This window comes from Lycium barbarum, chromosome 7, assembly GCF_019175385.1.
Source record: "Lycium barbarum isolate Lr01 chromosome 7, ASM1917538v2, whole genome shotgun sequence".
NCBI lineage: Eukaryota > Viridiplantae > Streptophyta > Magnoliopsida > Solanales > Solanaceae > Lycium > Lycium barbarum.
Window position 1 is genome coordinate 11,230,645 of NC_083343.1, and position 25,621 is coordinate 11,256,265.

Consider the following 25,621-nt stretch of genomic DNA (forward strand, 5'->3'; position numbering starts at 1 on the left):
TAGTATACAGATATATTTTTCAACAAATTATTAATCATATATATATATATATATATATAAACTAGATGTTATTGGCTCGTGCTGGCATTTTATGTTGTATATTACATCGGGCAATTCGCAGGAATGCCCTTATTTTGGGTGGTCTTTAATTTTTGCCTGTTAAATTGGTGGTTTTTAATTTTTGCTCTTTATTGGAACCTCTTGGTTTTGGATTCGAATCCCCGCTCAATCAAAAAAAATTTAAAAAAAATCACTAGGCAGAGCTTGGATTCGTAAGGCAAAGGTTTGCATGCTTCAGGCAGAGTTTCAAACTCTACCTTAAGGTAGAGTTTTGGGCAAAATCTGCCTTAAAACGGAATTTTGCCTTCAATATTCTGCCTTAACTTCAGGCAAAATTCTGCCTTAAAAATCTCAAACATTACCTGAGTGTTCTCAATGATGTGTCTATTCTCATCCCTCAGCCTATGGAAACATATCAAAAAGTTACTTAGCTGACACAAAGCAAAATCGCCTAAAGTAAGTCCAAATTGGAGAAGAACACTATCAAAATGAATTACCACTCACATATATGCACAACATATGCCCCAACATCAGAGTTTCAAACTCTACCTTAAGGTAGAGTTTTGCAGGCACAGTTTTGAAGGCAAAATTCTGCCTTGCGAATCCAAACCTCTGTCTTGTGATTTTTTTTTTACTGAGCTAGAGTTCGAACCCAGAACCTCGAGATATTAAGCGAAGGGCAAAAGTTAAAGACCACTAATTTGAGGGGCAAAAATTAATAACCACCCCAAAAGAAGGGCAATCCGCACAAAAAAATGTATTCCTTCAGTTAAAAAAGAATATGTCTTTAGCCCTATCACATTCATTTAGAAACAAGTCAATAACTTTAATTTAAAGGTATTTGGGCTACAAGGTGTCAGCAGAATGGGGCCCACATGAAAAAAAGTAATTGGCATCTGGGTCTTTTGTCCAATTGAGGAAAACATACACCTACAAAGCATTTTAGTACAACAGCTTTCAAGCACGATAACAATAGAAACTGCCAAAATGTTAGCTCTGAAATTACCTTTTTGCCCTTGGTTGTCCAATTCTTCATCTTTCAAACTTAACATTACATTATTCAAACATCTTAATTAATTTCAAATGTTTAAAATGGACAAATACAAATTTGACTTTTTGTTTAATGAAGAATTACTATTTGAAAATTTTTAGTGAACAATCCTATTTTAGTATTATTATATGATTTACAAAATTAATTAATGCCGGAGGTATTGACTAAAATTTTAACGGAAAGCAAAATTATTTCGGTACAAGCAAGAAAGGAGGTATGAGATTAGTTAAACGTGAATAAGCTAATAATATGGGACCCACGTATCCATTTGTCTATGTGGGACCCAATGTAAATTTTATTGGAGAGTTGCGGGTGGGGGAGTATGGGGTTCACGTCCATGGACACAGTATTTATTTTATAGGAGTATATGTTTGATTCTTACTTTTCATAAAGCACCTTTATAATTGAGCAAATTAATTTCATCTTCTTTTAAATTTACACGTGACATCTTGCTATGTCCGACATTATATAGTATTTGTTAAGGATTACATGTTTGGAAATGATTTTTTGTATATTTCATTAACAAGTAAGGAAAAAAAGGAGTATAAAAAATTATTGAAAGTAATTCAAATCAGAGATTCATATTTATAGTCGGTTTATATAAGAAAGATTTTGTTAACCTTTCATGCAAAATTGCATCAAGATGATAGGTTTATTTGTGGTTAGAGTTGCAATAAACACATATTTTCACATATTCTTTCTTCGGAAAAAGGCCAAAAATGTATCTTGACTTTTTTAAAGGGTCTAAATACATTCTTCATCTACCTATTTTGTTAGAAATACCCAACCGCTCAGCATTTTGGCTCGCTTTTGCCCTTAAAACTAACATACATACATACATACATACATACATACATCTTCTTTTTTAGGTGACAATTGACGCTTATATCCATCTTGTGCTCAGGCATAAATTAAATTTTAATTATTAATATTACATGTTATATTCCTATTGAACGAAATTAAAACCTTTTCCCGTTAATTAAATCTGTCCTAGACTTACAAACCTAATGAGACAATGTAGTGCCGTCACAAAGAGACAAAAAGACACGAACAATTATTAGCATTTGTAATATAAAAAAAGTGATAAGTTAAACATATACCTTTAAAAAAAAAATCGAGTTGAAAATATGCAATCTTCTTTTGTGTTTTAAGTAAACGTAAATAAAGTTATGTATCTTTTAAGGACATTAAGAGATATACTGTATCTTACATGTTACTTCTAATTGTAATGTTTAAGAGTTGGCTGTTGAACAATTATCGTGGAAAAACCACCTGGCACCAAATGAGGAAAAAAAAAAGAAACAAATCTCATCATTTGAATTTAACTTGAAGTACTATATATCAAATAGTTATATAAAAAAGAATTAAATATCTTGAGGTTTAACAAATTTTACTTCTTAAATTAGATATATGAAAATGTCAAATTTGAAATTTCTTTTCAAAATATTTACACATTTTTTACTATTATATTACAATTTTGTACGACCCAATGTGCACGTAAAAATTAATTAGAAAACAAAAACAAAATGCTTTCCTTAATATTTATGATATTATTTGCTTAAACGAATGGCACTAAACTTGATCCTATAGGAAAAGAGCAGAAATGAGTTTTTGTAGCACTTAAGAAAGAAATGCAGATTGTTCTAGAGTTCATTTTCACCATTGCTTACAATTACTGATTTGCCCTTATATTAAGTTAGATTTGCCAACATGGCCTTGGTCGTCCATGGCATGGGCTTTTCTATAAACCATAAAGTATATATATATATATATATATATATTAATGAAAGTATCTTTGGACTAGTACGACATCCTCAAAATGATATCAAAACCGATGGTACGATAACAATGGCATGATGGCTTTAAAGTTTGTTTCTTTTGTTTCACCTAACCCGTAGAGACACACGTACGAAAAAATAAATAAACTTTAGTGGTTGTAAATATTTGACAAATTAGTAGGAGTAATACTTAACAAATCTACTGATAAGACTATCAACAACTTCCACAATAAAAAGGAGCTAAATAAATCACTTTTCCGCCATGAATCATGTTTTATTAATATAGTACTATATATAACTTTTATATGACCCAAAAAACGTGTTACATGTCTTAATTTGTTCTCTGTATTCGAAAAGAGAGGGGACAGAAAGAGCAATATATGTTATGTTATTAAGTACAAATGTGATTAGCTTGGGATTAATTCCTTTAATAAAATCAACCAATTTAGAAAGTACATTGGATGTGGATATCTTCTTTATTATAAGTACTGCTTAGAAATGATGAGTGTCATGAGAATCCTAGGAAACAATGATTGCCACAGCCCACAGCCATCTTTAATTGATGTATATAAGCCTTTTACGAACATAAAATAAAGTACCAAGTGTCTGTAGCATTTCAATGGATTGAAACTCCTTTTCTTTTTAAGCTTTGGTATCGGGGCTTGCTAGTTTGTGTGTATATGCTGACTCTACAATCAAAGTTTAAACAAATAAAAAGAAAATTACGTAGTGTTGCTTGTTCTGCTTTTTTTTTTTTTTTTTTTTTTTAATTTGAATTTGCCACCACATAATTTCAATCCACTCCATCGATTACTAAGTCACACTCTTTAACTGTTTTAATCGATTGCAAAACTCTTATACATGAACAAGGCAAAATAATGTACATTTCGGTATTATTTATGTTAAGGTACTCGATTAGGTATGAAGTATGAGAGAAAAAGATTTTTAAAATTTGTCATTTTAAACCTATCATAATATTTTTATAATTATACTATATATACTATAATTATACTACATAGCTAGAGACATACACTATGTAGTTAAGAAAGTTTCTCATGCAACAACACAATAGCATTTATTACTTTTTCTCCTCAAAGTAAATTGATCCTTACTGCTCCAATGAGTGAAGAGTTAATTAAATTAAACTTTTTAAGAGAAGAAAAGTAGTTTAAACACATATTCTTACTATGAAGGTTATTAAACAAAGAGTGCAAAAACCTTTAAAGACATGTAACATGAACGCGACGCAGTTTTGTTCTGGATGAAAAAAATAAAGTATGCTAACTGAAGCTAAGTTTACATCGGGAGGCTGGAGAGGGTTTTTGGTGTCATTGTTTAAGTTATTTCCCAAGTTTATATATTTTTGCACGTCTATGCACTTCGTAACAACTTCAGACATGCGGTGATTGAAGTGTCATATGACTTGCCTGAACTTCTTTTTGCCTGAATTTCGGCAATATGAAAACTTTAGACGACAAAACCTAACTTCAGACATCACATATCTGATGTTTGTCAACACTGAATATTGGTTAAATAATCCTAGAAAGGTACATAATACTACCCAAATAGAGCACCCGGGAATTTTTTACTGTTTACACTCGCTGCTATAATTGATGGGACATAGAGAAAAACGGGCTAGGAAAGAATATTTGGGCATATGCCAAACTGTATACAAGACTATTTCATAAAATGGGTAAATTAGGATATTATATAACAACCAGGTGATGTACAACCAGTGGCTAAATTTATCAACGTAACAAGATATCTAGGGTTCCCTAATGACTAATGAACCTGTGTGGCTGTGTCAAATCCAAGATTGCTAATTGTATTTCTCAAGAAACTCATTTAATTCACATATGGCCTAACTCTTCTAATATCATTTTATTTTCTTTCTTGATCGTATTTCATGTGATTGCAAAGGTATCCCACATAAGAGAATTATAATTCAAAACAAAGATTATCATAATCTTTTTTAGGTTTGCCTTTTTATAAATTAGAAAAAAGTAGCTCGGTGCACAAATTATCATGTTTTTATGCGGAGTTCGAGGATCAGTCCAAGGTGTCATTCTGACCCAAGCATCAGTAGTTGATTTTACTTTTTTGCTTATTTTTTTAATGGGAAAATACATTAAAACCCCCCCAAACGTGTAGTCGGATTAATTATGACGCACCCAACCTTTGCGGGCGACCTATTACCCCCCAGTCTTAATTTTTCAGTATTTTAGTAGCATTTTCGGCTGACGTGGCAAAAAAAAAAAATGGCAAGTGAAAACGATTAAAATGTGATATTTTAATAAAAATTAATATTTAAAAATTTATTTATATTAAAATATCTCACCCACCCCCACCCTCCCTCTCTTTCTTCTTCTTTCTCTTTTTTCTCTTTCTTCTTCTTTCTCCTCAACCATCGCCGCCTCCACCGCCGTCGTCACATCGCCGCACCACCGCCACACCTCCACCGCCGCCGCCGCACCGCCGCCAGCAGCAGCAGCAACAACAACAGGCGGTGACGTGGGGGTGGGGGTGGGTGAGATATTATTAATGTGTTAATTTAATTATTAATGTGTTATTTTAATTATTAATGTGTTAATTTAATTATTAATGTGTTATTTTAATTATTAATGTGTTAATTTAATTATTAATGTGTTATTTTAATTAGTAATGTGTTAATTTAATTATTAATGTGTTAATTTAATTAGTAATGTGTTAATTTAATTATTAAAGTGTTAATTTAATTATTAATGTGTTAATTTAATTATTAATGTGTTATTTTAATTAGTAATGTGTTAATTTAATTATTAATGTGTTAATTTAATTATTAATGTGTTATTTTAATTTGAATTATTAAATGAAAAAAAAGTGGCGGTGACGTGGCGGAGAGTGTGCAACACTCTCCACTGTGCAACTGGGATGCAATTTTTTTTTGCCACGTCAGCCAAAAAATGCTACTAAAATACTGAAAAATTAAGACTGGAAGGGTAATAGGTCGCCGGCAAAGGTTGGGTGTGTCATAATTAATCCGGCTATACGTTGGGGGGGGGGGGGGAGGTTAATGTATTTTCCCTTTTTTAATCATTTAAATTTATTATAAATCAGTCCGGGAAAGGAAAAAAAGCTCTCCTCCCCAATAGTCACTAGAAATCATGATATTTAAAAAAAAAGACTTCAGCAACTCTTGGTGATTTCTATTACGTCTATAGTTCACTAATGTTATAGTGACGAAATTCTCTATATATTAGAAAGTCAACAAATTGATCGCAAAAACATAGATACCAAAATGGTCTCGAATATGCTGGTCAGTTTTTTCTCTTAAAAAAATGAATTAAGGAATATTCCTGCAAAATCCTTTTCTTTTTTGGCAGGATATATAATTGTAAGACGTCATAAAAATCATAGTAAAACAGGAAATCCATCATTCAAATCCCAACATACAAAAGGACCAAGTAGTGATTTTCCTTGTCGTTCTTTAATACTACAATGATTTCTTCTCTTGATAAGCCACTCGTCTTGTCCCCATTGATACATGGGACCTTTGACTATTTTGGCCTACGGTGTCACTTGTTAATACGTATATAGTCCATCAAACTTGCCAGCAAATTCTATTTTAATATACTGTTCGTTCCAATGAACACCTAGTTATACATATTTAGCAACTATTAAAATGAAAAATGCAAATTAATCACCTAGACGCGTGATAAAATGTTCATATTTGGCACTCTTAGTTCAAATTTTAATTTTTTTCGCAGATCTCAAATGTCTATTACATAGATAAATTAACCACTTTAATAATACAAATTAGTCTCAATAAATCATAAAACCTCATGCATATTCCAATTAAAGATAATGTGTTGTATAATTAAAGGAGATGATATATTTTAAATGGTTAACTTATCATGTAGTGACATTTGAGATCATGTACAAAAATTATTTTTAAATTTTGAACCGAAAGTATTTAATAAGAACATTTTATCATGTGTTCAGGTGCTCAATTGAAACAAATAATAGCTCGAGTGTCTAAATGAAATTTGCTGGCAAGTTTGAGACGTTTTCCGTGTATTAAGCCAATAATTAAATATATATATCTTATATAATAAGTGAGGAAGCATGGGCGAACACAGCTATAAAAGTACTACTGTGTGCTCTATTGGTAAGACCAACAAATTTCTTATTACTTTCTATACCCTCAATATAGAGAACTGGTTGTCTTTTCCAACTAAAACAATTACGTATTTAGCTTTGCTAGTGTTTTTTCCCCACCGGTCTATTCATGTACCGCCAAGTTATCTCACCATTCATTTATTTTTTGTTTTTATTGTAGAATTCAGTTTCAGTGTTTTGTGGCATAAAATTGTTGACTTCTTGTTGATGCATAATCAGCCCTCGATATGGGGAAAATAGAGGAGTAGGGAGAGAGAGATAAACTAGTAGAAGATCAGTAAAATGAGTTGTGAATTATAAGGTTTTAGGTTTAAAATCTAACAGAAGTAAAAATATTAGTTAACTCCTTTCAATCTACCTGAGATTTGACGAACAGAGTTACCTAATACTTATGATTTGAGAGACAGTAAATATTTTATAGAATTAGTCAAGATGTGTGCAAGCTGAGCTGAACATCACAATTATTAAATAAAAAAGAAAAGAAATTGTCACTACTCTTTTTTGTGATAATAAATGTCTATTTTGTATACAAATATATTTTTCAACAAATTATTAATCTCATATATGTGCATATCATGTATTTATAATTAATGAAAGTATCTTTGGACTAGTACGCAGTGGCGTGTCTAATATTATAAATGAGAGTTCAATTGAACTCTTAACTTTCGATATGGAGCATAAATTTATATGTAAAAAATTTATAAAAATTATAATATGTAGTAGATATGAATCCATAACTTTAAATATATTAATGATTTTAATCCTAAAAATTTTAAGATTAAATTCATGAAATTTAAATCCTGAATGTGTTAATATAAGATCCTCAAAATGATATCAAAACCGATGGTACGAGGATGATGGCATGACGACGTTAAAGTTTGTTTGTTTTTTCACCTAACCCGCAGAGACAAACGTACGAAAAAGAATCAATAAACTTTAGTGGTGGGGTTTTGGCGGGGGGGGGGGGGGGGTCTGAACACCCATTTTCATTAATTACTGAGACGAAAATGATAAAAAGTAATGTGAAGTCATAATTGGCTTGGCTACTACATTTATGAAGGCCGGTATACCTAACCCTAATAGGAATTTTCCTACTGCACACCTTTGGCCGATTTGATTAGCTGGAATGTAAGTACGTTTAATTTATCGATTCTACCACAAAATTTGAAGGATAAGCTTTTTTTATTTTTAATTTCATCATTCTGTGTATGAAAAATATAGACATGCGTATCTGAAGTTTAAATATTTCTGTGTAAGTTCAAACAAAAATGACTAAATTTTAACATATGCATGAACTTCGGACAAAAGAGACTGAGTTTAACTATATATATAACTGAAATTTAAAATCCTATTCGTAAACCAACTAAATTTCGGAAATCTATTACCAAAACACAAGCCTTGAATTAACTAAATGTAATCTGAAAAAATAATAATCTAAGAATTTATTTCAGGACCCCTTTACAACAACTGGTACATACATACACAATTAAACATAAATTTAATCCACAAAAATTACCCCAATTCCAAAAATACCAATGCCTCCCACCCAATTGTTTTCTTTACTCTTCATGTTCGTGTTTGATTAAATAATTTCAAGGTGAAGAACCCCACAAAACCTCAGCAACAATGGTAGCAGCTTCAGCATCAGTATCACAAGCTTCTCTAATCTTCTTCAATATCTCTTGTTTAAAACCCCTTTTTTCTCTTTGCCTTAATCCTTCTCCTACTTGTAATTGCACTGCAAATCTCGCTACACAGCTAGCAAATGGATGCCTCTCCAAATATCTCTTTTCTCTGTAACCCCTTTTCTTCTTCACACCTGTTGGGATTGAAATAATCAGGATGACATGCGAAAGGTATGAATACTAGAGATGCATAATACTAATTTAAAAGAGTTTAATCAATCAATCTACATATGAAAAACTAATATAAAAGAAAATATTAAAACTACAGAGAGAGTAACAAACTGTCTTAACGACCATATTCTGGATGCTATTATATTATTGTATTAGAATAAATGATCTTTTATTTGTAGAAGTTTACTATTAAAAAAAAACGAAAGATCTTATAGATTACTTTTCCCAAAAAAAAAAAATACTCCCTCCGTTTTAATTTATGTGAATACATTTGACTGGGCACAATATTTAAGAAAGAGTGAAAACTTTTGAAACTTGTGGTTCAAAATAAGTCTTGAATATTTGTGTGGCTGTAAATTATTTCATAAAGTGAATTTGTTTTCAAATTATGAAAGAGGTCATTCATTTTGACATCACATAAATTGAAACAGAGAAAATATTATTTTGACGTAAAACACAATTATAGTAAAATTCAAATGAGATAAGAAAATTCACCTTGTTCTTGATTTTCTTCTTCAATTTTCTGATGAGCTTTTTCTAAATCAATCAAATCACCACCTACTTCCGACCTCTGTAATTCCACTAATTTCTTAATCAGCCCACAATTCAACATGGCTTCTACAGCTTCTTTTCTCCCAAAATACCCGATTTCAAGAACACAATCCATTGCCATTACTCTAATAACAAAATCCTCCGAATCCAAATACGAAATTACCTTCGAAATCCCATTAAGAGATTCGATTACATCAACGAGAGGACTTCTAATTGCTTTTATAAGTGAAGTTAAAACTTCCAATGAACACAAAGAATCCATTGAAACTAAAGCTTTTATAGTTTCACCCATTAAAACTTGCCCTACAAAAACATCTTTATTGAAAAGTACAACTTCTTTTAAAGCATACCCTGCTTTTTCACGCACTTTTAGGGACACATTACAGTTACATAACAAATATTCCAGCTCGGAAAATATTTTCGATCTTAACAATAAATCCTGAAGGTTTATGTTAAAACCTTGACTTAGTCTATCATGCAAGAAACCTAGTTTCTCAATAACTTCTTCTTCTTCTTCATATGACGACGAACTTGATTCTAGCAAACGTATTTGCTGGAGTTGCATGGTCAGATTCATGATCGATTCTCTGTCAATCCAGGCTTGGATTTCTGTCTCGATTGACTCTGCAACTCGAGTAATTTCATGAGTTTTGACTCGGCGAGTGAGGAAAGATTTGATCCTACCATGTTTGTTGTGTTTGGATTTTTGGAGGGATGATATTAGGGTTTTGAGATCGGAGATATGGTGAGAGAGGTTTAAGAGGTTCGGGTCGGATGAAAGGAGTGAGTCCGACCCGAACTCTGTGTCAAGCTCGAGTAAAGCTTTAATGGCGGATGAATCTGATGAATCAGATGAGTTGGATTCTGGGTTGGTTTGTAGTTGTTGTGAAGCTTGTTTTAGTGCTTCAAGAACTTTTAATATTTGTTGTGTTTCTTCTTCTTGATTTATGGAGAATTCTTCTTCGTCCTCCATTTGATGTTTTTTAAAGCTTTTGGAGAAAAGAAAAATGGAGGTTTTGAGAGAGCAGAAATAAAAATGGAGACAAATGACTGGTCTTACATGGACTTTGGAAGGATATTAGATAAGAGGTGGGTCCAGCAGATAATATTATAATAATTTTAAAAAATATATACATAAAATATCTAATTTTTTAGAGATTATGTGTTCACGTGCCTCAAATATTACACCTGAAATCGTCCCTGTATTAGATTATGAGAATGAATGGATTTGACTGGAACGGGGAAATGCCGGTAGGAGAGGACTTTACAAGAGATTCCAGCATGAATAGGGGTGCTATTAGCTATTTTCTTTTTTGAGTTAAATTAGGATTTACAGTCAAATTAGTATAGAAATAGATTTTTCTGTTTTGAGTTAAATTAGGTTTCTTACTATTATAAATAGGGGTGCTATTAGCTATTTTCATAACAAGAGAAAAAATAAGAGAAAATAAAAGATATTGTAGAGATTCATAAAGTCTATCAATAAAATATTTTATATCAAATTGGTATCAGAGCTTCTACGATCCTGGTAGAAAATTAAAAAGCTCCCGCTGCCGGTGAGCGGTTATAACCCATATGTGCTGCCCGTCTGGCCAAGAATTATTTAGGCAAATGTCGGGCCAATATTATAAGCATGAAGATAATCACGCTGAGAATGATTGAGAAAAATATTGCATGTTTCAATAGGTGCAAACAAATATGCACAACAGGAAGAAAAACTTTCCAAAATCCAGTCTTACAACAAATTAATGAATACATGACATGACATGTATTTATATACAGTTTTATTACTTAACTATAATTAACTAATGTATATTTTTATCTCATATCATTCAGTTATGATTAAATAACATAGTTTGTTATAAACATTTAAATTTCTTTCATAGAAGCAAACGGTGTTCACATTTCAACTGCTATAAAGAATTAGGAATGATAGATAATGACCATAGCCATTGCATAAGATGAGTCAAATTAAAATATGTTTAACAAACTTGAGTAGCATATTCGAATCTACGGATAGGCCTCTGGAATATGTCATTATTATTTATTAAATTATACTCCCTCCATCTCATAATAAGTGTCATCTTAGTAAAAAAAATTATTTCATAATAAGTGTCACCTTAGGAAACCAAGACATAAATTGACTAGTTTTTTCCAACTATACCCGTAGACAAATTGACAAGTTAAAGTAACATCTAATGATGATTGAAAAACCCACATATAATTTGATATTATTGGATTTTCAATGTTAAAAGGATTACAACTTGGGCATGTTTTTTGGGAGAATTGGATTTTTGGTCCTTTACAAACTTTATTTGGTTTTATAACTTTTTTACAAGAGATCTTCATTTTTTACACATAAGAGATCTGAAAAATACACATAAAAGATTTGAAAAAACTATTTTTTCTATTTAAATTATAAGAGGGCAAGAGATTATATTTTTATGTTTTTTATTAAGATGACACTTATTATAGAACGGAGTGAGTAATATGTTTTGTCCAGCCTTTCAAACTTGAATTAATTATGTGATCTGTCACAGTCATACGACCAGGCTATTTGGTGGTTTGTCTTGTGGGACAGTTACTTGAGGTCATGCATGAGAAAGTTTGATGAACAAATTTAACGCGTATTATAATTATATTAGTATAATAATAATAATTAATAGAAATATTTTCCTAGACTTTGCGAATAGAGAAAAAGATTGACCCAAAATTTGTGGTTTGGTGGTTGCCACGTGTGTATCATGCTTTTGGTATATAAAAATGTTACGGGAAATATATGCTTGCGCTACAAGAAAAAGGGAAAAACTTTTAGAATAAACAACCATATTATATTAACACATAATTGATCTTAAAGGGAAAGTAACTACATCACTTACAATATTACAATTCAACTAGGAAAAACAGAAATTCAATTAACATTACGTAAAAATAGAAAATTTGGTTAAATTGTGTGTTAGCATATTCCATAATCTAAAATATATACCATATGTACATCTTTAAATAAACTCACCAGCTTTCAAATATCTTCACAAGTAGTCTTAGATCTATCTTCCATGATACTAAGTACACTCCTTTTTTGTATCATGTCCACTACAATTGCGTTAGACAAGATTTACACTTTTGACCATCAATTTTTAATTAGTAGTGTTATGCCTTACGAATTGTTAGTGCTTCAACGATGATGACATCCTCAACAAATTGAATTGGGGTGTCAAAAGGCTTGAAGGAAATGGTCACAACAAGCCGCCACTCCAATGTTTAAATCATTTTTATATTCATGGAAAAAAAATTGACTTGTTTACAATTTCACCTGATTCACGTATATCCCCATTAAAGTTTATTGAATTCCTTCCCTTCCAAATTTTCCAAATGATTGAAACACTTAGTTTAGCAAGCTCAATAGAATCAGGATACTGGTTAGTTTTAATAAAAATATCATTCCACCATCTAGCAAAATCTATTGTATTTTCTATATTAGGCCAATTAATGAAACATATTCTTCATACTAATTGTGCTTTAGAGCATTAAAAAAACATATCATCAATAGTTTCACTTTTGATACCCAAACCTTATGCACATTACAGATACGTTTTAATCTATTTGAAACAATAAAATTAGCAAGTAGCACGTGAAGGATACATTTTTAAATAAAATGCTTATACTTGTTTTTTAATAAATTTCGATTCATATTTTTCATAAAGAATCAAACTCTTCTACTTAATTCCTCTTTTGGCCATATATTTTTTGGGCAAAAGAATATGAAATCTTTTTCCAGTTGTTTTTCAATAGTCTGTTTTTGCATTAATAGCTACTTCATTAATCTCACTGATTAGCGTACCTATATATTTGCTTATCTTGCTCAAGTAACAAATTATCAATACTATATGCATACATACTAGTTAGGGATAGCCCCTGCGGAGCACGGGCCCAATAACATGTGAGACATGAGCAAATAGTCACTTTGTGACCGTTAATCAACCTTTAATTAGGACAATTAGTTAAGTTTTAGTCACTTTTAACGCGGATTATCATTTAAACAATCATATGATTAAAATACGAAAACTCTATTTTTTTTAATGCAACTTAAAATATAAGGGCTCAAAAAATGTTCCTGGAGTTGAAACTGGCATGACTCAAATTAAACTCCAGAAAAAAGTTTAAGATGTGCGGTTTAAATTTTTTTAAAAAATATTGTGGAATGATTATCAGTGTAACTCTGAAATTTGAGTTTACTTTTATAAGTTCGAACTCTATATTTTTTACGTAACTCTATGACAAAATCCTGGAGTTTCAACTGTATAAGTTTGAACTCCAGGACACAATCTAAAAGGTTCATTTATCAAAAAAATATTTGTAAGCTTATTCGAATTGTAGGACACAATCAGAGGGTTTCAATTGACGTTATCCTTGAGTTCAAACTTAAATATTCTATCATTATTTAATTCGTGATATCTCTTTTAAAACTTTATCATTATTTCACATTACGATACCTATATGAAACTCCATAATAAATTCGTGGGAGCAATGACACCCCTTCTTATAAGAATAACTTTTTTATGTATATATACTATGTGTTGAATCCTCTTAATTTCGTTGTATATTTACTTTTTTATATTTTAACACCCCTTAATAAGAATCCTAATTCCGCCACCGATGATAATTGCACAAACAAAATAAAAAAATCATGGTGCTTCATCCAACATAAAGTCCCCACCCAGTTGATAAGTTCATTTCAAATAATTAAACTTCTTTTTGAATTGTAAATTCAATCCAGTGATCAACTTAAGTCGTGGAGTTTCGTAGAAACTAGTCCAACAAAATCGATTAAACACAAATAACAAAAAGATGCCTCCAATTGTTCCATCGAAATATTAATCAGTGCAATGTACACCGTGATATAGAACCACATAATTACAATAATTTCTACGAATAAAGTTAAGATGAGCTCTAATCACGCACAAGAAGAGGGATTAAATAGTCAAACAATAAAAAAGGTTTACAAAGAAGTTACAGTAATTTTTTTTTCTAGCCGATAAATTATTTCATTCTCGGCTAATTTGACACAAGTAGCCTCCTTCCAAAATAAAGACTTCAATGAACAGAACCAAAGAGAAAATTTTCAATTTGAATGCTACTTAAGAAATCATAAATAAAAGATATATTTTATTACCTTATTCTTATCCTTTTCAATAAATATATTATAATCAATATTGACTATTTTCAAAAACATTAAATACTAAAGGTAAGATGAGAAATATTTAAATTAATTTTATCTTGATTCTGTAAATAAATAAGTAATTTGGGATATATATTTTTAGTAATATGACCAAATATTATGGGTCGGAGGGAGTATAAATTTATGTAGGATTAGGTTGCGAGATTTTTTTTTTTTTTTTTTGTTTTTGTTTTGGTTGAATTGACTAAATCGAAAGAAGAGTTAGTTTCAGTGCACCACACAACAGTAGTCTAAAAAACGCCAAGAAGAAATTGAACTCATCAATCGACATTTGTGGTGTTTGATAGCATGACGGCTTCCCACTTGGCATTATTTCGCTGTAGCCAATTAAATCAAGGTGTTCTACCTTTTATTCATTAGGTACAAAAGTCTGCAACACACAAAAAAGGTTAAATGTCTGAAATACCCTTGCAATAGCTGGTTAATTCCAAGGACAGATGTGGTAATTATCATAAAGATTTTCTTTTGTACTGTATGACTTTTAGGGAAAAACGTACAATGCCATGAGCTTAGATGTACAAGTTGATGATGCAAACTCTATGGTGAAATCCTATTATGCCCTTGACCAGGGTTAAACAAAGAGTTCAACTGTTGCTTCTATATAGGTAGTAAAGTAAAGTAATAATAGTTATATATATATATATACTAGTTATGTGAGGCCCGTGCTAAGCCCGGGCCTAAACTCAAAATATAAAAGTAGATATTTTAACTAAGAAATATAATTTGTGTTAGTACAAGTGTACAACAACAACAACAACCATATACCCATTGTAGTCCACAAGTGGGTAGTTATATGAAAGCAAAATTTTCATTCCACTCCTTTAATATTTTAACTTCCATTTTGATGAAATTATTTACTTCAAATCAAATGTGGAGCCAGAATTTGACATTTATAACTTATGTATTCTAATTTTCTGAAGTTATTTAGTTCTAAATAAATAATCTATACATAGTTAATGAACTTTTAAGACAAATACATAATTTAACTTGTGCATCGAATGGAGCTGCTCCTCTCTTAATTAGGGATTAGGGGTTCGAACATGGATATGGAAAAAATCTTTGGAGGAAGCGCTCCCCCCGAATAGGCGCGATACAATGCGAATTATCTGGATTAATTGGGCTCAAATGCGGATATCGAGCACCAACCAGAAAACTAAAGAACATGAAAAATGAGGTAGGAGGTTCGATAGCTTTTTTAAAGTAGACCTTAAAAATAAAAAACAAAAAAATTGACTTAAATAAATAAGATTAGGACCTAAAAGTAATTAATTAAAAAGTTTTAAAAAAATTTGAAAATTATTGTGAGGACTACAAAAGTCCCCAGGTTCGATAGCTTTTGAAAAGTAGATCTTAAAAACAAAAAATAAAAAAATTAACTTAAATAAATAAAATTAGGACCTAAAAGTAATTAATTAAAAAAATTTAAAAAAATTAGGAAATTATTGTGAGGACTACAAAAGTCCCCACATTTGCTCTTATATATAATAGTAATATATATATATATATTTTTTTTTTTTAAAAAAAAAAATCTTTATGGATTAGATTATTCTTTCTATTGGATATCCTAAATTCCCTCACTTTGAACAGAAAATATAGGGGAAAAGAAATACTCCATATTGAGCTTAACAAAATGATATTTAATTCAGTTGGTTCAGAATGGGGCCCACAACTTTGGTTGAGTTCACAAAAATAGATCACCAATCACATCTTGCCACGTAACCACACTTCCCTCCTGACATTTCTTCATTTTTAAGCCATATAAACTAAGTAATGAACCCCACAACAACTGACAGAGACACTGTTCCCTTGTGAAATCCACGTTTTCTTTACTAGATTTGTACAAAACTACCATACCAAGTTCAAAATATCATCTTTTTAATACACCCATTTCAAAAAGATTGCATTTTTAGTACATATAAAAGCTCTGCTAATACAAACATTACCAAAGACTTGTATGTTTCAGCCTTTAAGGTACAATACTCTTATTTCTTGATGTTTGCTTTTTATGAATAGATTGTGTTTTGATAGAGTTAAAGAATTATATATAATCTCAATTTGAGTGAATTTTATGTTCAACTGTACTATAAATGAGACAAGATACACTTATTAGATTAATAAGGATTCTAGTATAACCAGTTCAAAAAGATTGCATTTTTGGTACATATAAAATGTTTGCTGATACAAAAATTACCAAAGATTTGTTGGTTTCAGCCTTTAACGTACAGTAAATACTCTTATTACTTTCTTGATGTTCTAATCACATACATTTCATATGGGTATGATTTGTTTTTATGAAAGATTGTATTTTTACTGAGTTAAGAACTATATATAATTTCAATAAGGGTGAATTCATACATTTTCTGTTAGGTTTGTGATGATTCTAGTACACCCAATTCAAAAAGATTGCATTTTGACATAGTTAAAGACTTAAGAACTGTATATTATTTCAATAAGAGTGAATATCATTCATTTTCTGTTAGGCTTGTGATAATTCTAGTATATCCAATTCAAAAAGGTTGCATTTTTTTTATATATTTATAAATGATATGATCTTCATTTTCTTGTTCGTTCCGAAATTCGAAGAAATATTAAATGATATAGCCGATCCTGACTTGTTTGGAACTAAGGGCAGAGGCAGAGCCATGATTTCAACTTTATGGGTTCTGGATTTTGGAACGACGATTTCAAGTGCTAATAAGTAATAGTAACTAGGTTCTATATTTAATATACTGTTTGAGCAAATGTTACTGGGTTCGGCCGAACCTGTATCTGGGTTTCGACTCCTCACCTGTGGGATTACACTGGGTATGTTGTTGTTGTTGTTTACTTGTTTCAAGGAGAAGGGGTGAGAGATCAGGAAAAACAGCATTGTCTTTAAGGATGGAAGATCTTTCAACTTTCCAGAGCATTGTCTTTAAGGATGGAAGATCTTTCAACTTTCTATAAGTATTATTTCTATAACAAAAAGATCTTCTGGTTTTATATGCTTTGAGTTTGGAATCAGATGTATATTCTCATAAATATGTAGTTATGTCATTTCTTTAACCTTCTGATTATTGTGTTGGTTCTTCTTGGATGCAGTCAATTGTAACTGGTGTAGCCTGAACTCTCTTTGATTGAGCATTGCTTATCTTGGAAGTTAGTGGAGAGGAGCCAATGTTGCTTCATCTCTTATTTTCGGTATCTCTCTTTTTGACATTTATAGACAATGGGAGTGCGGGTCTAACAAGTGCATTCGTTCGAACTCAGTTTCCTTCTGTGGATATTCCCCTCGAAAACGAAGTACTTGCAGTCCCAAAGGGTTATAACGCTCCACAGCAAGTAAGCTTCCTGTCTTGAGACTTACTATTATGTTGGGTCAGTCAAAGCCATTCTTAACAGATTATTCATTTGGCTATAGTCCTTTCGTAGTCAATTCTTGTTTAATTGCTTTAAATCCAAGTTTATAGCCTGTTTGGCCAAGCTTTTCCAAGGCCAATTTTTTTTTTCCTTTCAAAGTTGAGGTGTTTGCCAAACTTTTACGAGAAGAAAAAGTTCTTTTGAGTAGAAGCAGAAGCTGTTTTTGAGAAGCTGGAAAAAGTAGCTTCTCCCCAAAAATACTTTTTTTGAATAGCACTTGAGAGAATACACTTAGAAGCACTTTTTAAAAGCTTGGCCAAATACTAATTGCTGCTCAAAAGTGATTTTTAAATTGATTAGCCAAACACAAACTTCTTCTCACCAAAAGTATTTTTTTTGAAAAGCACTTTTCAAAATAAGTTGATTTTAGAAGCTTGGCCAAACAGGCTATTAGTTCAATGCATAATATTCAATCTTCTAATTGGCAAGTTCTCTACAACCACTTTCTGGAGAACGAGAAAATAGTGATAGTAAAGAACAGTATAATATTGCTATAAATTTATAAGTAGAAATTCTTGGTAATGCTCATCTGTTTGCAGAACATGAGAAGCTCGAACTCCACATTTTTGTTTTCTCTGCCAAATTTTGAACCTCATGGTTGCATCGAGACTAGTTTAGAGTCTTTAGACGATAAGCTGTGTTCAATTCAAAAGTTTTGCTCCTATATGCTCTTTTTTTAACATGATTTTTGAGATGATAATCGGTTTATATGTCATTTAAAGTGCTAATGACTTTAGTCATTCTTCTAGGTGCATATTACACAGGGCGACTACCACGGGAAGGCTGTCATAATCTCATGGGTAACTGTTGATGAACCGGGGTCTAGCCAAGTGCGATATGGCTTATCTGAGGGGAACTATAATTTTACTGCTGAGGGGACTCTAACAAACTACACATTCTACAAATACAAGTCCGGTTATATACACCAGTGCCTTGTAACTGGCCTTCAGGTAGTCAAGACCAACATTTTCTTATCCTTCTAAAAAAATAAAAAATGACAGCGTCATCATTTTTATCTTGTTGATTGTGGGCTAATATACATCATGCAAGTGTGTTCTCATATACTTTATCGACCAAATAAGTACTGCTTAGTTTCTGTTTGTGGGAGGAGTATGGTATTTCATTTTTCTAGCAGTAAAATTGGTAATCCTAATCTCTCTTCTTAGTTCGTATGAGATGATTTCCTCTGTTTTATTTCCATGAGGAGAAGATTGGCACAAAGACTAAGAACGATGGGCCTTATTAGGAAAAAGAAGATTAAGGAGGATAGGTTGGCTAACATATTGATATTGTAGCATTTGAAGAAAGTATAAGCTATCAAAAAAATAAAAAAATAAAGTATGATTTAAAGATTTTGTTTCTCATATTAATTTTAAATACATGTTTGTCAGATTAATTTAGGCATATGAAACTCCCTAACAATCTCTTTGCATGGTTATGATGGCATATGCATGTCTTGAATGTTAACCCCCCCCCCCCTCCCCCCCCCCCCCCCCCCCCACACACACACACACACACACACCTTCTTTCTTTTCAATCTGTTTGATCAATTTACCTTCTGGTTTAGTATGACACGAAGTACTACTATGAAATTGGAAAAGGCAATTCTGCTCGGAAGTTTTGGTTTGAAACTCCTCCAAAAGTTGATCCAGATGCTTCTTACAAATTTGGCATCATAGGTAAGTAGTTTAAAATTCTATTTGGTAAGTTAGCTAAGTAAATTCATTTCAGGTGTCTTATTTTTTTCAGCAGGATGAGCTATATTCTTGTAAGTTGCTATAAGATGTGTTATACACCATGAAAATCACATAAATTTGTTATGAGTTTATATGTTTTCACAAATATAGAACTGAAAGAAAATGGATAGCATGCTAGAGATCCAAAAGAAAATCAGTCTCTAACTTTTTCTTTCGTGTAAACGAGATGGAATTTTCTTGCTAATGTAACACAAGTCCAACCATTATTGGGAAGCAAAATTGAAAACCTTTGACTCTCTATCTTTCATTAAGTATGAATTTTTTTGTATTTTTTATGCATTGAGTTAATGACATTATTGTGGCAGGATTCTGATACAGTTTGTCTAACGTCCTTTGTAGGCGATCTTGGTCAAACATATAATTCTCTTTCAACCCTTCAGCATTATATGCAAAGTGGAGCAAAGTGTGTCTTGTTTGTTGGAGATCTATCTTATGCTGACAGATATCAGTATAACGATGTCGGAGTCCGCTGGGATACATTTGGCCGCTTAATTGAGCAAAGTGCAGCATACCACCCATGGATTTGGTCTGCTGGGAATCATGAGATCGATTACTTTCCGTATATGGTAATGTATTGGAATACGGTTACTGAGTCATAAAAAATTTCTCCCATCCTAAGGGCCTTTGTATTATGTTTGTGTAAAATAGTTTGATGCCTGCTGACTATATTTCTCATCATGTTCAGGGGGAAGTAGTTCCATTCAGATCATTTCTAAATAGATACCCTACACCTTATAAAGCTTCAAAAAGCAGTAATCCCCTTTGGTATGCCGTCAAAAGGGCATCTGCTCACATAATTGTCCTATCAAGCTATTCCCCTTTTGGTGAGTAATTGTTTCCTCTCTTGTCTTGTTTCTTTTGTTTCTCTAATAGCTTGGCCAAGCTGCTAGGAAGTCAAATGTGCTTTTTTCTTTTTCTCTTCAGCAGTGCTTATTTTAGAGAGTTGAGGTGTTTGGCCGAACTTTTAGGAAAAAATAAGTGCTTTTCAGTAGTAACAGAAGATATTTGAAAAAGTAGCTTTTCCCCATAAGCACTTTTGTAACCTTGACCAAGCACAATTTGCTGCTCTAATATTGTCAAAAGTGCTCTTGAAATTGATTAGTCAATCACAAACTGTTACTTTCTGAAAGAACTTTTTCGAAAAGCACTTCTAATAAAAGTGCTTTCAAAGTAAGCAAATTTTGAAAGTTTGACCAAAAAAGCTGTAAGCGGATATAGTCAGGTGAAAGTGTTATAAATCAAACATCTGTCCCTTTACTCTCGCTTTTGTACGTGCTATGCTATATTCTGATACCTTTGCCGTTAAAAACAAATTATTTGTATTGGGACAAAGAAGTTTTGGCTGGGGATCTTTTTTTTTTTAAAAAATTCTTCATGTACAAGTCTCGTCAAGTTTAGGCTAGTAGTTTTCTTGGTCATTTTAGAAGCTTTACGGCATGTTTTTAGTTTTATAGAAACCTGAAAATGCTTTCTTGTTCTTGTTGTTTTACTATACCTTTAAGCATCATCTCCTATAAATATGGATAGTTTTATTCAATAGCTGCTGAGCCGCTGCGTCTCTTGTCATGCAGTAAAATATACTCCTCAATGGCATTGGCTGAAACAGGAACTTAAAAAAGTGAACAGAGAGGAAACTCCTTGGCTTATAGTCCTTATGCATGTTCCTCTCTACAACAGTAATGAAGCCCATTTCATGGAAGGGGAAAGCATGAGATCCGCCTATGAAAGATGGTTTGTCAAATACAGCGTTGATGTGATCTTTGCTGGTCATGTCCATGCCTATGAAAGATCAGTAAGTTGCTTATCTCATCATCTCTGTTGTTCGGGCCCTTCAAAATCCTTGTTGCACCCATGTCGATCTGACACTACTTGGGTGTGGGTCCATCCACACCGGATTTGGTCAACTTACCTGGAATGTTTTAATTACATCAATGACCAAGAAGTATGAGATTGGTATATCTTATTATTAAATAAAAGGGTATTCTTTAAATTTTATTAGTTTTATTCAATAACTTAGATTAATCAAAATATATAGTAATATTTGTTGTAAGATACAGCATACAAGCACCCGTGAACCCTAAAATATTTGTGATAGCGAATCCGACTTCTAGATCCGCAACCTAGTCCAAGCAACATAGCTTATCATACTTGTCTTTGCTTCTTGTCTCTCATAAAAAAGATTACATTTTGATATACATTCAAATCAAGTAACTTTTCTATGACTTTTTAGGTGGAACTTTAGTCATACCAAAAATCAACTCTGGAAAAAGAAAAACTCAACTAGAACTAACAAAGATCAATAGGAAGCTAGGAATATATCAACAAAGTTCAACCCACAATACGCGTCACTATATCTTTGAGTAAATCATGGTCTTCTCCACGTAATAGTGTCAACCAAAGAGTGGATCATCTTAGCAGACAAATAGAAACACGTAACTGAATAGCAGAAATAGAGATTTTAGGCACAATAGAAAAGAATGCTGATTTAGCCCCAGAAGCAATGCTTTGTAATTCAGTAAAAAGTATCATGTTTATTTCCAAACTGATATATTCCTGGACGGTCTCGCATTTTACTCGAAAAATTGAGCCTAACTTGCAGTAACACGAGGACTATCAGGATATAGGCTAGAGAGGCGTAAGTGCTTTCTTTTTCTTTTATTGAAGACGAAGTTTAATAGTCACTGTATATGAGGCACTGTTGCCTTAGAGAGAATTAGTCGTAGATATCAGTTACACTTTTCTTCCGTCTTCTCTATTTCCGTTTTCAACTCTATTTGTATTGTAACTATTAAGATGTAATAAGACTAAGTAGGTGTTTGGCCATGCGATTTGGAATCATGATTTCATATTTTGGTTTCAAATCAATGTTTGTTTATGAAATTTGCACAAAATTTCAACTTCAACTCATATCATGATTTGAAATCCCATATTCTCTAAAAAGTAGGATTTGAGATTCCAAATCATGATTTCAAATTTTTTAAAATGTAAAACTTGACCCATAAGTTTTTATTTTGTGAAAAAAAGAGCCATAAGTTGGCTAATATATTTTTTAAATGTAAAACTTGACTCAAAGTAACAATATTAGTTAGTCTTCTAGGTCATCTAATCGGAAATGCATGCTCGACGTAAAGTGATTGTCCGTACCATGTGGGAGGATTATATTAAAGAGTAGTTACTCTACAACTCAAGTTCAATTTTCATTTTTTCTTTATGACATGGGAACCCGCAGCCGTTACCCTTTGGGTGCGCACAGGGTAAACCCAGCTCCTGTGTAATAGCTCGCAAATCACACAGGAGGGATAACCAACACGAGACAAGCCCCGTGTGATGAGCTCGACTCAGAAGGCAAATCCTCTGCTATCGTATGCAGGGGGTTTCTAACCTGAGACCTCCATTATGAAAGCCTCATGCTCAACCAAATGAGCCACCCTTGCGGGTTCAATTTTCATTTTTATTGAACTAAAGTTCAATCAATAGATGATGTATTTTTTAGAAATGCCTTCTAGTAGCGTATTAACTTTGTTATGAACTATGGTTTGCTTATTTGACAAGATTGTATAAGAATTGGGAAGTTTCGATAGTTTTCACAACTTGTGGGGTTTTCATGTTTGTGAGAAAAAATACAATTTAAGAAATCCAAATTGCATGTCCAAACAAAACTTCAACTTCAAATCAACCTGATTTCAAATCACTGATTCCAAATCATGTCCAAACGGGGCCTAAGTTTTTTTTATTTTTTTTTGTTAATATCTTTTTCAGTATCGCATATCCAATATACACTACAATGTCTCGGGTGGTGATGCTTATCCCGTACCAGATAAAAGAGCTCCTATTTACATAACTGTTGGTGATGGGGGAAATTGCGAAGGTCTTGCTTCAAGGTAAGTTACATGATAGATTACAGTTAATATCCCTAGTTCAATGAAGCCTGATGCGCTCTTGCTAAATTATGTGATACAACTTATCTGAAAGTTTAGCTATGTTTGGAGGGAGAAAAGGCATATGTTTTTCTTTTTTTTTTCATTTTGCTTTTTCTCCCTCCAAAATGTCTTCAACCACCAGAATGTGCACACTGGATCCTGGCCAAGGACCTTTGCCTATTTTACATGTAATCTGCTTATGGACAAAGTGCATAGATGTCTGATTTTGGTGCCACTCTTTAAGTTATGCCCTAAATTTATAAAGTTTTGCACATGTACCCACTTCGGAACAACTTCAGACATGGGGTGTCTGAAGTTAGTCTTGACAAAGCCTTCATATGGCTGAAATTCATGCACATATGGTTGAAGGTCAACCATTTTTTCCAGAATTAATGCTTGAACTTCAGTCATATGAAATTTCAGACACCGCATGTCTGAAGTTGTTCCGAAGTGGCTAGACGTGCAAAATTTAAAGTATTAGGTACAGGTTAAATAGTGATGTCCAAATAGGGTATCCCGTGAAATTTGTACTCAAGTTTATGTGACTCTGCCTCTATTAACAGCCTGAGATTAGGTAATTTATTTGTTACTATCCAACTAATATCCCTTTCTATTTGCTGTTCAACTATATTATCTTTGGCCTGTGCAGATTTAGAGATCCCCAGCCAGAATATTCTGCTTTCCGTGAAGCCAGTTATGGTCATTCGACACTAGAGATCAAGAATAGAACACACGCATTCTACCACTGGAACCGAAATGACGATGGAAATAAAGTTACAACCGACTCGTTCACATTGCAGAACCAGTATTGGTCAGTTTCATCCTTTTCTAGCTTTTACTTGATAACATTGAAGAACTTCCAGCCCATATAGCATTCAGTTTTTAGATCCATGGCATAAAATAGTGAATGTATGTGGTGTTTCTACTATATTTGTAATCTTGAAATCATTCTCAAAGCTAAAAGTTGCTTTTGTTGACATTTTTTTTTTTTTTTTTTTTTTTTTTTTAAAATTAAGTTTCCACTAGAGTTCTACTCTCTCAAGTGAAGAGTCATTTTTTACTGATAAATCTTGAGAAGTTAGCACTTGTTCCTCAGCTATATGCATTCACCACTTACTGATTCTTCCATGATTGCACTTGTCACATTTGTCACTATATGCCTTAGTTCTACTTCTTACAACCATTTTATTACTTGAAATACAAATTGGTTTTGCCATCATTTTTATATAACTGTGACGTCGAGGTCAACTTGCGTGCACCTCGACCGTTCCACTAGGCACTAATTACCTCCCATCAGCACAGGTACCGGATAACTCTGTCTAGTAACGCTTAAGCAGATGATAATAAATCACCTAGTGTTTTGTTGGATTCGAACCCTGATCTCCCATAGTTTTCATTCATTGACCACTTAGCAGTAAATGAGTCCGGCTGTTCACTGTCGATATCTCCCATTGGCTAATGAGTGCAACTCATGGTTATGCAGGGGAAGTGGTCGTCGCAGGAGGAAGTTGAAGAAGAATCATCTAAACTCTGTCATTTCAGAAAGGGCCTCCACTGCACGAATCTGAAACGCAGTTTTTTCAAGCATGTTCTCAAACTATGGGTAATTTAATGCCATGATCCTACCATGCAGTTTGAAAAATTGATCCACTTTGTTGGAGAGTGGGTCCTAATAGCTATTTTCCCAGTGTATTGGTCATGTAAAATAAGAGTTTATGCTGTTTATTTATGGCAACATCATGTCATTATGGAAGTATTAAGCCCTTTTAAATTTGAAATAGCTACATATTCAATTTTTATCCTGTGTTATAAGGTAGAATAAATTTTCTGCAGACTTATGCCACCTCTGAA

General features: G+C 32.4%; 2 protein-coding genes across 3 annotated transcripts; one reads left to right on the plus strand and one right to left on the minus strand.

The window, feature by feature from the left end:
* Positions 1-8,343: 8,343 nt before the first annotated feature.
* LOC132603115 (uncharacterized) lies at positions 8,344-10,522 on the minus strand. The gene is made up of 2 exons (XM_060316013.1): positions 9,399-10,522; positions 8,344-8,866 (listed from the first exon to the last, which is right to left on the minus strand). Exons 1-2 carry the CDS (start codon positions 10,426-10,428, stop codon positions 8,640-8,642), a joined length of 1,257 nt encoding a protein of 418 aa, XP_060171996.1. The 5' UTR covers positions 10,429-10,522; the 3' UTR covers positions 8,344-8,639.
* Positions 10,523-16,497: 5,975 nt separating this feature from the next.
* Positions 16,498-25,567, plus strand: LOC132603117 (bifunctional purple acid phosphatase 26-like). Of its 2 annotated transcripts, none has more exons than XM_060316015.1 (10): positions 16,498-16,665; positions 17,776-18,015; positions 18,843-19,043; positions 19,661-19,772; positions 20,190-20,416; positions 20,536-20,674; positions 21,422-21,642; positions 23,610-23,731; positions 24,420-24,581; positions 25,254-25,567. In XM_060316015.1, exons 2-10 carry the CDS (start codon positions 17,851-17,853, stop codon positions 25,336-25,338), a joined length of 1,434 nt encoding a protein of 477 aa, XP_060171998.1. In that variant the 5' UTR covers positions 16,498-16,665; positions 17,776-17,850; the 3' UTR covers positions 25,339-25,567. The 2 variants fall into 2 exon arrangements, with proteins under 2 accessions (XP_060171998.1, XP_060171999.1); XM_060316016.1 differs by lacking the exon at positions 16,498-16,665 and adding an exon at positions 17,617-17,640.
* Positions 25,568-25,621: the final 54 nt, after the last annotated feature.

What these genes read in the sequence shown, in the direction of transcription:
- LOC132603117 (XM_060316015.1), top strand. Translation starts at nt 17,851, where the DNA reads ATGTTGCTTCATCTCTTATTTTCGGTATCTCTCTTTTTGACATTTATA. An exon ending in GCCTTGTAACTGGCCTTCAG is followed by an intron (nt 19,044 to 19,660) that starts GTAGTCAAGACC and finishes CTTCTGGTTTAG; the next exon opens with TATGACACGAAGTACTACTA. An exon ending in TGCGAAGGTCTTGCTTCAAG is followed by an intron (nt 23,732 to 24,419) that starts GTAAGTTACATG and finishes TGGCCTGTGCAG; the next exon opens with ATTTAGAGATCCCCAGCCAG.
- LOC132603115 (XM_060316013.1), bottom strand. Translation starts at nt 10,428, where the DNA reads ATGGAGGACGAAGAAGAATTCTCCATAAATCAAGAAGAAGAAACACAA. An exon ending in AGAAGAAAATCAAGAACAAG is followed by an intron (nt 8,867 to 9,398) that starts GTGAATTTTCTT and finishes CAATCCCAACAG; the next exon opens with GTGTGAAGAAGAAAAGGGGT.